The sequence below is a fragment of the Urocitellus parryii genome, chromosome 14 (genome assembly GCF_045843805.1).
Source record: "Urocitellus parryii isolate mUroPar1 chromosome 14, mUroPar1.hap1, whole genome shotgun sequence".
Lineage (NCBI taxonomy): Eukaryota > Metazoa > Chordata > Mammalia > Rodentia > Sciuridae > Urocitellus > Urocitellus parryii.
In genome coordinates this window covers 43,380,676-43,398,067 of record NC_135544.1, presented here as the reverse complement: position 1 = coordinate 43,398,067, position 17,392 = coordinate 43,380,676, and the positions used below count along the sequence as shown (strand labels likewise).

General features: G+C 32.7%; 1 protein-coding gene across 5 annotated transcripts in view; it reads right to left on the bottom strand.

Annotated features, from left to right (window-relative positions):
* Window positions 1-17,392, bottom strand: part of Spock3 (SPARC (osteonectin), cwcv and kazal like domains proteoglycan 3) — a 412,435-nt gene that overhangs the window by 241,010 nt on the left and 154,033 nt on the right. For 3 of the 5 annotated variants that reach the window (XM_077792628.1, XM_077792627.1, XM_077792630.1), the window contains one exon: window positions 15,973-16,018. The exons of 1 other annotated variant lie outside the window; for it this stretch is intronic. In XM_077792628.1, coding sequence (XP_077648754.1) covers window positions 15,973-16,018 — 46 coding nt within the window. Of the gene's footprint in view, window positions 1-15,972; window positions 16,019-16,121; window positions 16,131-17,392 lie in introns of all 5 variants that reach the window. One more of the 5 variants, XM_077792629.1, reaches the window with a different exon arrangement.

Here is a 17,392-nt window from a genome sequence, read left to right as displayed (position 1 = left end):
GTTTTCCTATACAGCTTATATTATTTTCCTGTGATCATGATGCCTGTGCATGACCCCATATTAACAATGAAGGGCAACATCTGAAAGTGAGGCAGTTTCAGTGTCATGATACCAGATGAAATAGTGTAAGATGGGATACAGAAAATTGATCCTGGGCTATGAAATAGAAACCTCCATTGCCACCTTAGAAGAATTTTCTACAGGTCCTATCTTTACTTATGCACATGGAAATTATAGAGCTCCAGTTGCACATCCTCAGATCAATTAACCATATTTGAAATTTCACCTCTGCACTTGAACCCTAAAATCTAGGCTATAGTTCCCACAGTTCCAGTAATCAGTTCTCCACCTTTTACCCCTGCCAGAATCCTCTACAGTATCCTGCCTCTGGATTTATACCTGTCTTCATTTAGTTAAACATTTATTCTCTTCTCAAAGTATTAGACATCCTGTCTGTAAAAGCCAATATAATGCCTAAAATATGCTAACTTGTATGCTTAACAACTAGTTCTGGAAATACTACTTTTTTTTTTCCTGCTTTCTCTACTAACCAATCATGTTCAAACCCATAAAGAATAAACTTCTTTATCACCAGGGCTTCAAAAAAAACCTGAAGATAAAAATTACATTTGACCTTCTGCTTAAGGCAGCTTCCAATAAGATAATCCTTTCTTTTGCTTTAATATTTTAAAAAGTTAGGAAAGACCACTTAACGTACATTGCCAAAAATAGCATTTGTATCATTATCTCCCTACTAATCTATTATGGATACCCAAATTGTCTCCACTATTTGAGTTCTGTGTAGTATGTCTTTAAACTGGCCAAAATGTATTTTCATGTATATTTAAAAATGACCCAGCTTCACAGTTGCCCTTTTCTGTTTCTCTTCTCTGTTGTAAATTAAATTTAAAGAAACATGCAATATTGGAAGGTTTCTTCTCCTTTATGTAGGCCACTGTCTTCCTTGACCTTATTTATTTATATCCCTAAAACAGTCTTGTGCCCAGCCCCGGTTTCCACTAAAAATAAAAATTCCTGACAGTCCTACTGTAAGCCAGGAGCAAATACAATGGAAACACACACACACACACACACACACACACACACACACAAAAAAAAAGACCTACTTTAAAAAATTCTTGTTGATATTGTTATTTAGAAGTCTCTCAAATGAAATACTTCTGGTAAAGTAGCTAATTCCTTCAAAATATGGTGTTTAGAATTTATACAAGGATATACTCTTCAATTGTATTTGCTGTTTTATTCTTCTCTGCCAATTATAATAAAAGTATACACTTCTGGCTTACCAAAGTTATAAAGTTACATGCAATTTATATTGTTCTATATTATCAGGAAAATCAACATTGCTTTCTATATTTTTACAGTTTAAAACTTTTTTAAAGAAACTAAAGTAGATGGATACCATCTATCCATCAGAGGGATGGATACCTTGTTAAGTCAAAAGTAAAAAAATATATACATTTTAGGATATCCAGATTGCTTCACTATGTTGCAATTTTAGACTCAGAGATTTCATTGAATACTTTTTTTTTTCTCTCTCTGGATGAGATTCTGCATCTCAGTTCCTATTTAATCTTACTGCCTAAAACAGCTTGACCATTATCAGGTGGTAATGCAGTCTCAAGCCTTAGGTTTATAAATTATGCATTTCCTACAAAGACTCTGGAGAGCTGGGAATTTGAGACTGTAGCTGCTTAGCTTTCTCCTCCATTCAATTTTGCTATCCTCAAAAGCAAGAAAAATGTAAGAATATTTGTGGTTCATATAATGTATCCAGATCAAAGTTTTTATAGTAAACTGTCCACACTTGTTTTAGGACATTTTTTTCCCAAAATATTCCAAAGCACCTTCCAGGTAACTGCCACATGAGCTCACTGCCTTTAGTTTCACCTGCCTTGGGCATACTCTTCAAGCATGAAAAGCCCAGAGGAAGTGAAGTTCTCCTTCATTGCTGAGGCCAAATGGAAGAGAAATAAAAAGATTAAAAAGTGTCACCTATAAAAAACAACAAAAGAGAAAGTGGTTTTGACCTTTGAAGAAAATCTGGTTCATAGCCACTATTTATTTGGACATCACTTCGTTATATTCAATATTTTCTTGAATCTGCCCTCCAGATCTAATAGAATAAAGTATATTTTTGTTTTTTGAAAAGGTCAAGGACTTTTCTGGTGATCATTTTTACATTTGTTGTTGTTTTAAAACTGCGGGTATCATGACAAGACCAGTCACAAAAATATGAAATGAAGTTTTGGAAAGACTGTTATCAATATATGGAATTTTCAGAATAAAGAACAATTATGTAGTAGGTCCTAGAAAAGACCAACTTCAACAGATATATGTAATGAGACCTCAGATACCACAGGCCACAGAGTAGGTGCTGTATTCCTCTAAAAAGGAAAGAATGCAAATTTCTTTTTGTAAGGAATCCCCTCTGCTTCCTACTTCAGCTCAACCAACTACAAAAAGCTTAAAGATTTCTTCTAACTCTATCCCAGACACAAGTTTCTATATGGTTAGTAAACTTCAGTTGGACATAAGAGAAACTGACTGAAAGTAGCTTTGCTAAAGCAAAAATAAAATATAAAGGAAATCATGTTTCCAGCTCACTTCAGATGTGGCTGAATGCAGAATCCACTTAAGATTAGGTCTTCCTTGCTTCTTGTCACTGCCCTGTGTCAGGTGCTGACCAAGGTGGCTCTCATTACCTCTAAACTTATGTTCATTCAACTAATTGCACTGAAAAAAGAGCATCCCTCTTTTGAATAGTGACAAAAAATGGTAGGGAATTATCGGGGAGTTTAGAAAGAAGGGATGCACAAGGCTTGATGATAAATGACATAAGTTGTGGATCTCTACCTATATCAGCTATCAATGGTCATCATTATAGTGATTCAACTTTGCACAAGTCTATTATCTGTGTGATTAAATGTGAAGTTATTGATAGAATGGATCAATCATGTAAATATCTTCCAATCATGTGAACATATTGTTAGCCTCAAATTAGAAATGCAAGTACTTGAAAAATACTACAGACATAATGTTATTAATTGATATTTAGCTGGCTATATGTATGATAGTAATGTGTTCTAGATTATATTTAATAAAATATGTTGCCAATGAAAATTTCTCCAGCATATTATTCTAAAATATTCCTAAATATTCTAAATTCATTCTGAAGGTTAAATTCATTCTTCTAAGATGAATCGCTGTTCTTCAAAAAAATACGAATAAAAGCTATTGACAGGATTAAATGTCATAACACATGACAATATTTATATTCAAAGTTGCAAATTTCAAAATACCATTAAATTTTCTTGTAGAACACACACAAACACACACACACACAAACTTGGGGACTAGAAAGGACTTTATAAATCATTCTATGCAAACCCCAATAGATTTGACTCAATGATTTCAACAAAGTTACAGTGAGTGTCATGTAATACAATTGTTTTCTACTGGTAACCCCAGTTTCCTCATGAAATCTACCCCGAAGTTACAATGACTGACCACACATGGTTCAGACTGGGTGAATTGGTGTGTGAATGGAGAGGTCTCTGAATTTGTAACCAGATTTAGATATGTACTCTGGCTCTTATTCTAAATTATTTAACCCTCATTGAATATTAACCCCTCCCATTTATAATGGAAACAATAAAAAGAAAATGGAGCAAAATAGAAACAGGAGTTAGTATGATATTTGAATAATATAATAGCTAAATATTCATGATGTATTGTAAATGTTCACATATGACAGTTATTAAGTTTTGGACTCCTAAAATTAATTCTCAAAAAATAATCCATTATTATTAAATTGTTGACAAATTTAAGAAGGCTACAATGTTTCTTGGAAAACCATAGGACCAATATCTAAACAAAGATCTAAAATCTAATCTAAATTCAATTTATCAATATTTGTATCACCTGCACATATCAAAACCTCAGTAAGTCTCACATTTTCCCACCTATTAGCATTAGCATACTAATTTCACTCTCCCTACAAACTCTTAAGAGATTTTTTTTCTTGTGTGTGAAAGGTCTAATGAAAAAAATATGTATGCTATGAAGCAGTAAAATTACTGTCCATATATAAATGGGTAAACAAATTGATCATAACTTCCCTAATAGTAAGCATTGTATACTAAACAAGTTCATGTGCTTGCATTTGAATATAACAAAGGCATACTCAAAATCCATTATTTGACCTACTAGACTTTTATCAGTCCTTTAATTAGATTTGTCAACTGTAGTAATAAATACCCCAGAATAACAATTAATGAAGTATGCTTGCTCTTATAGCATACTACATTAAAGAAACAGAAACTATAAACAAAGAATTATGTAACTACTTTTGAAACTTAACCTATATCTGGGTCAAATGCATACTTTGTGGAGTTTGTGAGAAACACAAAGTTCAAGTATTTATATGTGAAGAAAATCATACAGTGGCAAGGACCTGAAGCCCATATATTGTGTATGAAAATAGTCCCTGAGTTTGATAGGTAGGCAGATGGGAAAACACCTAATTTACCAACTATACTATATTTAGGAGAATTCTATATTATACTCTCCCTATAGGAAATTAATAAATACTTCTTTAAAAGAGTTGCATTATCATATCATCAAAAAATACAACAATGTTATATGCAGAATTCCTATGTAAAAATGCTATTATAAGGAGTACAGATTGACATGCCTACCAGGCAAGTACATCATACAAAAAAGCCAAGTGAGGGCTATGAACTTATGTGCTCTGATTGTGGTTCTTCAGTGATATTGACTTGGGAGTAGCAGTTTGCCCTATTTTTCAAGAGATGTTGAAACACAAGTGAGACACACATTATTTTTTCTTGATTTAATAGCAACCCCACCACGTTTTCACCACATCAATTTTGCTCAGTGAGTAATGGTTTTGGAGAAATGCAACTCAGCCTATTTAAAAGGGACAAATCATGATTGACCTATGATAATTTTGTTGATCTTGAGCTCTCTGTTGGAACTGGTTTGGAAGTAAATGTTGGACAGGCAAGCCATTATTAGCAAACAGGATGCAAGCACATGTCAGCTAGGCCATAATGGGAAAAAGATTTTCTTAAAGTTTTTCTTTCCTAATAAATTGAGAAGAAAATGATCCCTTACCTTCCTTAGTATGACATTACTTAAGATCAAGAAGCACAGCAAATCCTTTGTGAATTAAGGGAAGGACAAGGGAGGAAAGATTCTGGAGCCCTGATGGTGTCATGAAGACTCTTACACAGTACAGAAATGCTAAACCACCACATTTCTTATCAGGTGATCACATACATTCTCTTACTGTACTTGAAGGAAAAAGCACTATATATTGATTTTTATGTAAAAAGTACACTCTGCTTTTCAAACAAAACTTTTAAAAAACATTGTTCAGGTCGATTAAAAGAGATCTGCAAACTACATATAGCTTACAAGGAACCATTACTATATTAAAAATAAAATATTATACAAAGGTAGTTTGAGATAAGCCACCTATTTGAAATGTAACAATGAAGTAGATGTATACCCCATCTATCATGAACACGAAGTTATTAGTTAAATCATTTTATTAAATAATGCATTCAACATAGAATAATTTATATGAGGGAACTCCATGTAAACACACACAATATGATTCTTCTTAAGTAAATTTTGTATTTGTTCCTCATATTTGGTTATTTTAAAAAATTTATAATATTAACTATATATGTGTATATACAGATGTACATGTACATATATGTATATTTACTACTAATCCATGTTCACTTTCAAATTATACTGTATTGTTTTGCAACAAAATATTTCTAATTTTGTCTTCCTAGCTCTTTGCTATTATTTATTTCACATTTATATAAGCATAAGTAAAAATATTTTAAAAAGCATTTATAATCAAATACCCCAGTTATCTTATTTTGAACAAACTATTCATCATTAAATAAGTTAAAAGAAAGTAAAATAAAAGTTCTTATTTTACCTTTACTTATTCATTCTTCCACAGTCTTCCTCTATTCCTGTGGATTTGAGGTTCTGACCCATATCGTCTTTCTTTGGAGAACTTTGAATGTTCCTTTTTATGAGTTAAGCAACTTTGTGGGGGTTCTTTTTAAAGAATTATTATTAGAGCCTTACAGTTATGCACAGCTGTTGGGTTCCTCCCGACAAACTCAGACATGCATGAAATCAATTTCAACTTATGACCCCTGCTTTGCACTCCTCTTTTTCCTTCCTGTGCTCTTTCCCCTCTTCCAATTCTCCTTCCTCTACTTTACCAGACTTCCTTTCACTCATCTATTAATTTGTATTTGATTTGTTCTTTATATAATCTTATTCTTCCCTCCCCCTTTCATTTATTTTACTTTTGCTTCCACATGTGAAAGGAAACACTCAACCTTTGAGTTTCTGAGTTTTGCTAATTTCACTTCACATGATATTCTCCATTTCCAAACATTTACAGGCAAATGCTATAATTTCATTCCTTTATATTTCTGAGTAGAACTAACTCTTCTCTCTCTCTCTCTCTGTCTCTCTCTGCACACACACACACACACACACACACACACACAGGAACACAGGAACACACATACATCACAATTTCTTAATCCATTCATCTATTGATTTATTGTTGCTGTAGTATGCCGATTTTGGATCTTGGGGGAAAATAATAAGGAGTGGAGTGGGTTAGCTGGGTCATATGGTGGCTTCTTCCTGTTTTTTTTTTTTTTTTGAATCTCCATACTGCTTTCCACAGTGTTTGTGACAGTCTGCAATCCCACCAACAATGTACAACTTTACCTTTTCCCCCACAACCTTACCAGTGTTTACTGTTGTTCGTATTCTTGATAATTGCCATTTAGCCTAGAGTGACATGAAACCTTATGTAGTTGTGGCTTGCATTTCCCTGAATGCTAGAGATGTTGAACATTTTTTTCCTATATTTATTAGCCATCTGTGTCTCTTTTTTTGAAATCTTATTGTTTAGTTCTTTTGTTCATTTACTGATTGAGTTATTTTTGTTGTTAAATTTTTTTGATTTTTTTCTATATTCTGAATATTAATCTCCTATCAGAGGGGAATTAGGTGGCAATGATTTTCTCTCATTCTGTGGGTTCTCTCTTCATGTTCTTCTTTCCTTTGCTATGCATAATCTTTTGCACCCACTTATTTATTCTTGATTTTCTTTCTTGAGCTTTGGTGGTCTTGTTAAGGAAGTCTTTGCAAGCACCTATATAACACTGTATTGATCCTATGTTTTCTACTAGCAGTGGTAAAATTTCTGTTCTAATTCATAAGTCTTTGATCCGTTTCCATCTGAGTTTTGTGCAGGGTGAGAGATACGGGTCTAATTTCAGCGTTGTACATATAGCTATCCAGTTTTCCCAGAACCATTTGTTAAAAATGCTGTCTTTTCTGCAATCTCTATTTTGACATCTTTGTCAAACATCAGATGGCTGTAGGCGTGTGAATTTTTCTCTATGTCTTCTATTCTCTTCTATTGGTCTCCATGTCTCTGTTGATGCCAATGCCATCCTGTTTTTTATCTTTTAAACTACAGCTCTGTGGTATAATTTCAGATAAATTATGTGATGCCTCCTGCTTTACTTTTCTAGCTTAGTATTGCTTTGGTATTCTGGTTCACTTATTCTTCCAAATGAATTGAAAATTGTTTCTTTTTTCTAATTATGTAAAAAAAAGTCATTGGCATTTTGATGAGGATTGCACTGGATATGTATTGTTGCTTTTGGTGGTGTGGTCATTTTTATATTAATTCTGCCTGTCCAAGAACATGTGATGTCTTTCCATCTTCCAAGGCCTTCTTCAATTTCTTCCTTTGGTATTCTTTATTTTTCATTGTGAGTGAGTGTGTGTGTGTGTGTGTGTGTGTGAGAGAGAGAGTTCCTGGTCACCTCAGGGGCTGTGGTTGTCATGGCAGGACTCACTCCCAAGATGGCTCTCACCTCAGCTCTCCTCAGCAGGATGAGGTACAGACCTTGATTTTCAAGCACCGGCAAGTAGTATGGTCTCTGGGTCAGTGTAGATTAGGGAGTGTTTTTCATCTCAGATTTGTTTGTACCATGACTCTGTTCCCCTCCCTTTGTCTATAATGAATCTGCACTGAGAGCTGCTGGGTAGGCTTAGATATTTTAATTCTTCTTGGTTTATTGTACTTACATTTTGGAGTTTCTAATCTCTTTTGAGTGTCCAATATTAAATTTTAGCAATATCCCTCTTTGACCCTCCTCACTGAGAATCTGTATGCCTATTACTTTGGTCTCACGCCATGGCGCAGCTTGGAATGCAGCTTCCTCTACATCGCCATCTTCTGAGTCCCCAAGAATTTGATCTTTAGATATTTGATCTTTAAATATTTCTTGCAAGGAATGTCTGCTGCCAATTCAGTTCATTAGTTTTGCCTGTCTGTATTTCTTTTTCAAATTTGAAGGATAATTTCAGAGGACATAGATAACTGGTTTGCTGTTTTTTTTTTTTCTTTCTTTTAACACTAATGATCTGACTCCACTCTCTTCTTGATTTTGTGGGTTTTTTTTTTGAAAAGACAGATATGATTCTTACCTGCTATCTCCTCTATAGGTAATGTAGGGTTTTTTCTTCTTCTTTTGATATTTTTGCTTGTTTTATTTCTTTATTTTTGAAACTCACTAATGACGTGTCTAGGTGTTATTTTTCCTGTCATCTGTCTTGATGAGTACTCTATGAGCTTCCTTTGGAAATTCTGTCATTATTTCAAATATTTCTTTGGTTCCTTCTTATCGTTCTTGTGTTTCTGCAATCTTACATATTTATTTTTAAAATTTAGTTTATTGTCAGATAATTGCACACCATAAGCATGAAATAAATAGTAGCGTTAAGAGACACTGATCATTAAAACTAGACATCAAATGACAAAGATGCAGCTGGGAGACATAAGCAAGGAATCAAAAACAAGATGGGAAAAGATAAATGTCTAAATATGACTCTAGTACAAAGTATAAACTATTTTGCTTTGGTAACATATGATGTAGGAAACATACGGCCACCAATATGTGCATGGGTTTTGAGGAGCTCATGATCTCAATGAAGAAGGCACATTAACTCTCACAAATCAAAGTGAAAGTGAATTCCGAACCTATTGTTCTTGGTTATAAGCATAGTAATTTTTTTTTTAAAAAGAAGGCAATGTGCATTTACAATCATAAGAAAAATCATTATGAAGAAAATAAAATTTAAGTTTCATAGGTGAAATATTTGCCATACATTTAACTGCATGTAACATCTAAGAAGTAATTTAAAATATGGTAATTGTAAAACTAATGGAATTGGGCAATGTCACAGTGAATAATAAGTTAAAGCTTTAAAAATCAGAAAATATATTATTTTTCTTTTCAGTAAAGATAGATTCTAATAATTCAATCAGGCAAAATGCTATTATAGCTAGTAGTAAATTCATATAGTTTTCAGAAGTTCTTGTCTTTATACGAAATAAAGGCCAAACTATGCCTCTGAAATCATTGTGTGAACTTCCCAATTTAATTCATCAGGAAATATGCATAATATAAACTTACAAAGAGCTTTTTATATTGGAAATTTTGTACTGGTTGGTTTATGACATCTTTGAACTCACATAGTACTACATTAAGTTTAACTTCAAAACTCTAAATTTTCTGTATTAACTTTGATAGACTGCATTTTTTTCTATTGGCATGTTAATATTTGTCATCACTGGTGAGTCCTATCATCTTTACATTTTCTTCCCATGATCATTATAACTAAATTAAAAAAAACAAGTTGTGGTTAAAATATGTTTTGTAGAAATTTATGGCCTTCTTATACCTTGCTTCCTTTAGAAAATTATAATAAAATGTATATCAAAATATTAGACTTTTAAAAAATATCCAATCACTTGTACACTACTAGGTGCACGGTAACATGTAGAGCAGCTATGGAGAGTAGTAGTATCGTGGTTACTCAAATGAACAGAATTACCATATGATCCAGCAGTACCACTCTTGGGTATATACTCAAAAGAATTGAAAGCAAAGACTCCAAATACTTGGATTCAGATATTCTTAACATCATTGTTCAAAATAGTTTAAAGGTAGAAGCAACTCAAGCATTGATCAGTGAGTGGGTGAATGGATAAACAAAACATAGTATATACCTACAATGGAATATTATTCATCCTTATGAGTCTTGAAGACACAGGGTTAAACAAAATAATTCGGTCATCAGAGAACAAACACTGAATAATTTCACTTATGTAAGATACATAGTAGAGTCAAATTCAAAGAAACAGGAGAATGGAATGCTGATTTCCAAGGAATTTTGGGTGGGGAGAATGGAAAGGTAGTGTATAAACTAAAAGTCTCTATCAGTTAACACTGATGATACATATGAATGGAAAGGTATAAAGAGTTCTGGAGAAGGATGGTGGTGAGGATTGCACAACATTAAGAATATATCTGAACAATACATTTAGAAATAGTAAAAATGGTAAATTTTGTTTTTTGTATGTTTGACTAAAATTTTTAAAAAGCAAAAAATCTGAAACAAATCAAACACAAATACAAACATGTGCCAAGTTCCCAGACTTTGCCTCAGATAAATTATATAAAAATATTAATACATCACACTGAAAAAACATTTTAAACAACTGCAATAAATATCATATACATCTATGACTGAGGACCACTTCTTTGGTCAGTGAAGGGTTTCTATTAAAACTCTGACTTCATATGTAGAATACTTATTTAAAAATACTTATTATTGACTTTGCTTCATTAACAACGTTTGAGGTAAAGATGTTTTCTCTCATATACAGAAGCTAGAGAGAAATAAGGTAGCAAAGCAAAATAGAGGATGTCATGAAAATAGAAAGGAGAGTAATGGAGAATAGGAAGGGGACCAAGGGGGAAAGAAGAGGGATGGGAAAGGGGAGAAACTGAGGAATAAAATTCAGCCAATACGCCATGTGCATGTAGGAATACGTCACAATGAAATCCACTTTTATATAAAACTATGATGCACAAATTAAAAATTAATAGAAGGAAAACCACTAGAGTAGATGAATGCAATGCAGTTAGGAGAGGGAGGAGAGGAGGGAAGGAATAGTACCAGGGATTGAAATGGTGCTAATTATGTTATATACATCCATAATTATGAAAAAATGAATCCCACAACTATGTAAAACAACAATACCCTAATACATAAGTAAGTGATTTTTAAAATATTATTCCATATATCATTTAATAGCTTTGAAGTGAATTTGAGCAAACCCTTGCTATATAAATTTGATTCAAAATTTAGTAACTTACATAATCATCAAAAAGAAATAAATATAATCTTCTTTTTGCACACCCATATAGGCTGCTATGATATGAACCAAATAAAGTATTATTAATTTTGATTTAATCTGATACATTAAAAATACATATCTCAGGATAGGGATGGAGCTCAGTAGTATGCACTTTCCTTTAGCATGTGGGATGCACTGGGTTTAAATCTGGGCACTAAAAACAACAACAGCGACTAAAACAAAACAAAGCAGATCTCTATACAATCTTTATGGTTGTATGGAGATGGTACCACTATTTGGCATAGGCCAAAACAATCTAAGACTCTGGGTTGCTATATTCTATAGACCAAGGTGCAAAACAAATTAAATGTCACCAATGCAATAAAGAAGTCAGAAATGGATAAGAAGAGGAAATAAATATCTCATTTAGAAATCCTGTGCAGTTCTTAATGTACCAAATCTGACAGAATAATTGAGTATACAATGTTGGTTTCTAGGTTGAATATAATTTAACAGTACGTCTACCTTAGAAATTCAGAGGCCTTCTATGACCCAAAGTTTGCCAACATGCAATATGACATACATACTACATAAATTGATATATCTTTTATCATTTGAATGCCAAGAAGGGATTTGTCCAAAATGATACAAAAATCCTAAATCAATTGATTTGGCTTGATCAAATAATGATTCAGGTCAAATAATGGTTCAGAATTTACATTTTTAAAATATTTGAAAATACTTCTTTTAGAAAATAGTGTAATCATCATTGCATCATATTACTCTGATTGAATTTCAATTTTGAGAATACCAATTTTTCCACTAGAAAAATGCCCAAAGGCCCAATGCTCATAAACAAAGCAGCATTGTGATACCACTATGCCTCTATTGTGAAGCATGGATCAGACCTTCCTATTGTTTCAGGGTCCTGTCAATAAATACCATCTAAGAACATGGGAAACGAATAAAAAAGGAAACTCTGAGGCAAAGGAGACAGAGTCATTGCCTATAATTTCTAATCTATATAACCTGTATCTTGAGCATGGCACTGCATTTTAAGAAGAGGAAGATAAATTGGGGGTGCATTTCCTTAGTCACAAGTCTTTTTAATTTCGGAAATAATTACAGCCATTATACTATGAACAGCTTTGTTCACTGAAGGAAACAAAAGCTCCAGATGAAATCTCAGTGGCTTTTGCTTTGAGCCAGAGATTGATTGCAGAGGCGCAACACATCAGGCTGTGATTGTTATATGGAGGACATTTTGCAAATGGATGGGGGGAAAAAAGGAAGATAATTCTCCCCACATTGATCCTGAAAGATCAAAACAATGAGTAAGTTTATGGCTAAGCATACAACTGCCCTTCCACACACAGCGGGACTTTTCTTCATACCCAACCCTCCTTTGATCCTTGAAGAAATTGCTCATCTAAATACAAAGTAAACAGGTCCAGGCTTCTGTCTCTCTCCTGATTTGATTTTTAGCACCTTGAGTTTTCTTACCTTCTTCCTCATAATGAACTTTTGTTGAATTAAATGCATACCAATGGACAAATAGAAGTCAGTTCGCCCTTCTTGGAGAGGTCCTTGTTTAGAAGTTTAGCACATAATTAAACTCCAAATGCTCACCTGAGGCACAGCTACGCTTCCAGTCCCTAATTCCATATCCCAGAAATCTATAAGAGCAGGAGGCATGCATCAATAATATGAAACAGATTTGTTCTGAAATAGTGGTATCTGTTTGCATTCAGCTTCTTGATTATTAATCTATTAATTATAGTTCACACCCAGGTAGGTACAAAGTAGAGCCAGTACTTACATCCAAAAAGATTCTCTAAACAACTGTTAGAAACTGCAAATAAATTTCCACTGATTTCTCTGTAATACCCCCTTATTAACCCATGCAACAACAACAACAACAAAAAATAGGGTTAACACCGTAAAGTGGGGAGGGGAAAGTTGAATATTTATCCGTAAAAGCTACAGCATCTATATCCAAAGCATTTACTAAATTATTTAAAATATGTATCATGCTAGTGCTCCAAGCTCATGTAGAAAAACTTCCCCTTCAGTTTGTCATAGTAAAGATAGAATTTGTATGCCTTATTCAAGAAGATGCATGTCCTCATTAAAACTATTTTTCAGTTGGTTCTGTTGTGTCAACTCATGATTAACCACACTAATGAAGAGAAGTAATAGCACAGAAAATTCAACACAGAGAAATCCAAAGCAATTTATTTTTGGCATCAGTATGTTTTATTTTGCAGCAGAATTACCATCATCAAAATTACTTAAACACTTGAAACCATTATAGTTTCCCAACACTCTTATTATATTAGTGGCTAAAAAAAAAAGAAAAAAAGAAAAAAAAACAAGGCAAAGTGGAAATGCAATTGATGAAAAGAAGCATAACTGTGGAGAAAGGGTAAAAAAAAAAGAATTGTTGGATCTGATCAGTTCATGCAGTATGGATATGTATGGAAATATCACATCAAACCGTGTTAATATGTATGATGCCTATATGTTAATAACATACACAATTATCAGGCCATCATTTTGTTTTAGTGTTTTCTGCATGTCAGTAACATAATAGTTGAGAATGGGGTTTCAAGGGTTCAGAGATCAGACTGTCTAAACCCAAATCCTGACTCTGCCCTTGGTAGGCATAACACCTGGGCAAGTACTTAACCTACTTGAGACCTTAAGTTTCTCATCTACCTTGTAGGGTAATTCTGATTAAGTATGCTAACATGTATCAAAAACAGTAATTATAAATATTGGGTACTGTTCATAAACATTAGGTATTATCATATCATGTACATTTCTCTGTCTAATAAATACAACAATGTGACAAGTTGGTAGCTAAAAGCTTCTTTGAAAATTAAAGTATATCAGTGTTATATCTGGTTTTAGTAGCCTCCTCTGTAGAAATCATATTTTAGTACATGAAAGATAAGTCATAATTCAACACATTGTTACATGAAGAAAGAAAAAATAAAATCATCTTTCTTATAACTGGATGCACCAAGTATGGCAAATTTAAGTGTCAACATCTATTTTATAGATTACTACCAGTTTTCTAGGTTTATGATTGTATAATAAAAATTCATTTCCCAAGAAACTACATAAATGCATTGCCTCTCTTTTAGTACAATGGCTTGAATTATTGCAAACCCAAGTCAAAATTAATTTTTTAGCATTCTATAATGCAGATTCCTCAAATAATAACATGAGATAATAATAATGAAATAGCATGAATTATATAAGAAACTAATTTTAAAATGGGGATTGAATGTGCACAACTGTTTCCAACTTCAAAATAATGTCAATGCGATGACAATCTCTATCTAGGTCCATGCAGGTTGCTTCTCATTCATATCTGCTGGATTTAGAACATTCATCCCAAATATTAAGTCAAAAATTTGTAGGCATGGCAAAAACACTAAACTCCTGTTAATAATGCATTATGAATAAATCATTTAATCACTTACCTACATATTCTTAACAGATATCTAATTATATTTTGCAGTGGTTTGGATGTTAAATATCCTCTAGAGTTTCATGGATTAAAGGCTTAGTCCCTAGCTACTGGGAGGTGTAGAACCTTTAGCAGGTGGAACTATTGGGAAGTCCTTAGGTCAATGAGGGTGTGCTCTGGAAGGAGATTGTAAAACCCTGGTTTCCTTTATCTTCTTTTTGTTTCCTATCTCCTGATGTTAGCAGTTTACTCCAATATGTATTTCTGCCTTGATGTACTGCTCTCACCAGATGCCCAGGGAAAGAGCTCACTCAATGCTGAACTGGAACCATGAGCCAAAATAAACCTTGTCCCTTTATAATCTAATCATCTCAGGCATGTCATTACAGTAACATAAAACTGATTAATACATATGTGGTACTATTTCATAGAGTATTATCTTTGCAAGAATATGATAGCCAGTGTAAAGCAGAATTGTTTTTGTTGTTTAAACTTTAAAGGAAAAATGTCTGAGATCTTGTATCATAAGAGTCTAGTAAACAGATCGCTTTATTGACTTATTTAATTATCATTCATTGAATATGATGTTTCCATTCTCATTGCACATGTAGAAGCACTTCCATTGCCATCCATTTGTCCTGTTTTTCCTTATTAAGGTGAGTTAGCCAGAACTGCAAGCTCTGTTTACAGGAATGGACAGATCTTACTTAATTTAATATAAAGCTCTTCCTTTTGGGTCTTGCTAAGATCTCAGTCGTATCTTATTACCAGTGCTCTCTGTTTTAGATGATATTTTGTATTAACAGAAAAGAGAAAGAAAAGCCACTTTTTTTGAAATTTTGTACGAATAAATTTATTGCACAGTGCAGGCACTTGGAAACAAGATGAAATGACTTATGTCAAGTAATAAAAATAGACAATGGTAAAGTTCAAAAACTCAAATCAGTAATCTAAAACATGCATCTAAAAGTAAAAGATATCTTGACATAATCATGATATGTGATTAGCTTATTTCTAACTATATTATACTGAAGTAAACATAATTGATGCATACTTTTTTCATTTATGTAAGTTTTCTTATTTGATATCTTAAAGTCTAGTCAGACAATAAATATCATTTTTAAACTATAGTGATTATGAATAAAGGTTTTATTTTAAATAATTAAATTCTTACCCTGATCGAAGGGTTTTCCTGGACTCCAAGTGCGGAAATAATCATCCTAAGGAGGAAAATAATGTGAATTGAGTGTATATGAGTAATTAAGATATAAGGATTTATATAAAATCTAAAAATAAAATAAGAAACAGAAGCTGTATACAAACCTCTACTTCCTGTAATGGCAAGCAGCAAATTATAAAAATAAATAAAATAAAAATAAAAAAAGGAACAAGAGAAAAAGAAGAGTTATCAAAAAGGAACACATTGTTTACAAATTACAGAAAAGTTTTTCACTAAATGTGCTCATTTTAATTGCAAGTCAATGGCTACTATAACATTTAAACTATTTTTTTTGGTTGTCACTTCTAAATATCATAAGGCACTAATTTCAATTGCAATTCAATGTGTAATATAACATTCGGATAATTATTGTAAGCTAATAAACTATAAAGTATCTTACCAGTTTCCAATTATACAACTTCATTTCCCACTAGTACAATAGTAAATGGAACCATTAATATAGCAAGGAAAATATCAAGTGATTTTTGCAGTAGCCCACAGAGTATAAATACTTTCTGCAAATCATTCACATGTTAATTGAATATCTAAGGAGTTCATCAAAATGCAATTGGGAAATTGAAAAAAAAAATGCACACCTAATTAAATCCTGGCTAACGTTTAAATCTTTAATATGGAAAAGAATCGATGCAATATATGTACACTTAGTAAAAATAACTGTGCCACACAAAACTAGGGCAATGTACACTAAAAAGAGCAAAAAACCAAAGCCAAATGGACTAAACCTATCTTACTTCTTGTCTTCATTACTCTAAAAGCCTTAAGAAAAATAAAAAGTGCTTCATTTGTACTATTTTTCATTGTAGATTTAAAAATCCATAGTTTAAATTAATATACTGTTTTCACTCATCTGGAATAAAAAGGTGGATCATATCCTGGTGAGGTTAAAAAACTTCCTAGCTTCATACTCTTGGACTCATTCAAGTCATTTTAGCTGAAAAACTACAGAACTTGGTGAATCTAAAAAGGCCAAGCAAATTCTTTGACTCTTTCTCCTGTCCTATTTTTTAATGTTCTCCAGTTTATAATAGAAAGAAAGCACATATTTTAGTCATTGAAATAAACACCATTCTCTACTTTAAAAAAAATAAAAGTGTGTTTCCAAATATTTTTATTACTGTGAATAACTGTTCCCCACTACCTTCTGTACTCCACCCACCTACTTTAAATGAAAGAAAAAAGAAAAGTAAGTCGGAAGAAATATCATAAAAACATCTTTGTAGTCTTTTAAGTTAAGATAGGGTTATAATAAGAGTAGGGCAAATGAGGGCAATCTAAAATAATATATTTTTCACTAAAGTATCCAGGATTAGATTAAGGGAGGATAATGCCACTGGATAATTAAATAAACATTGAT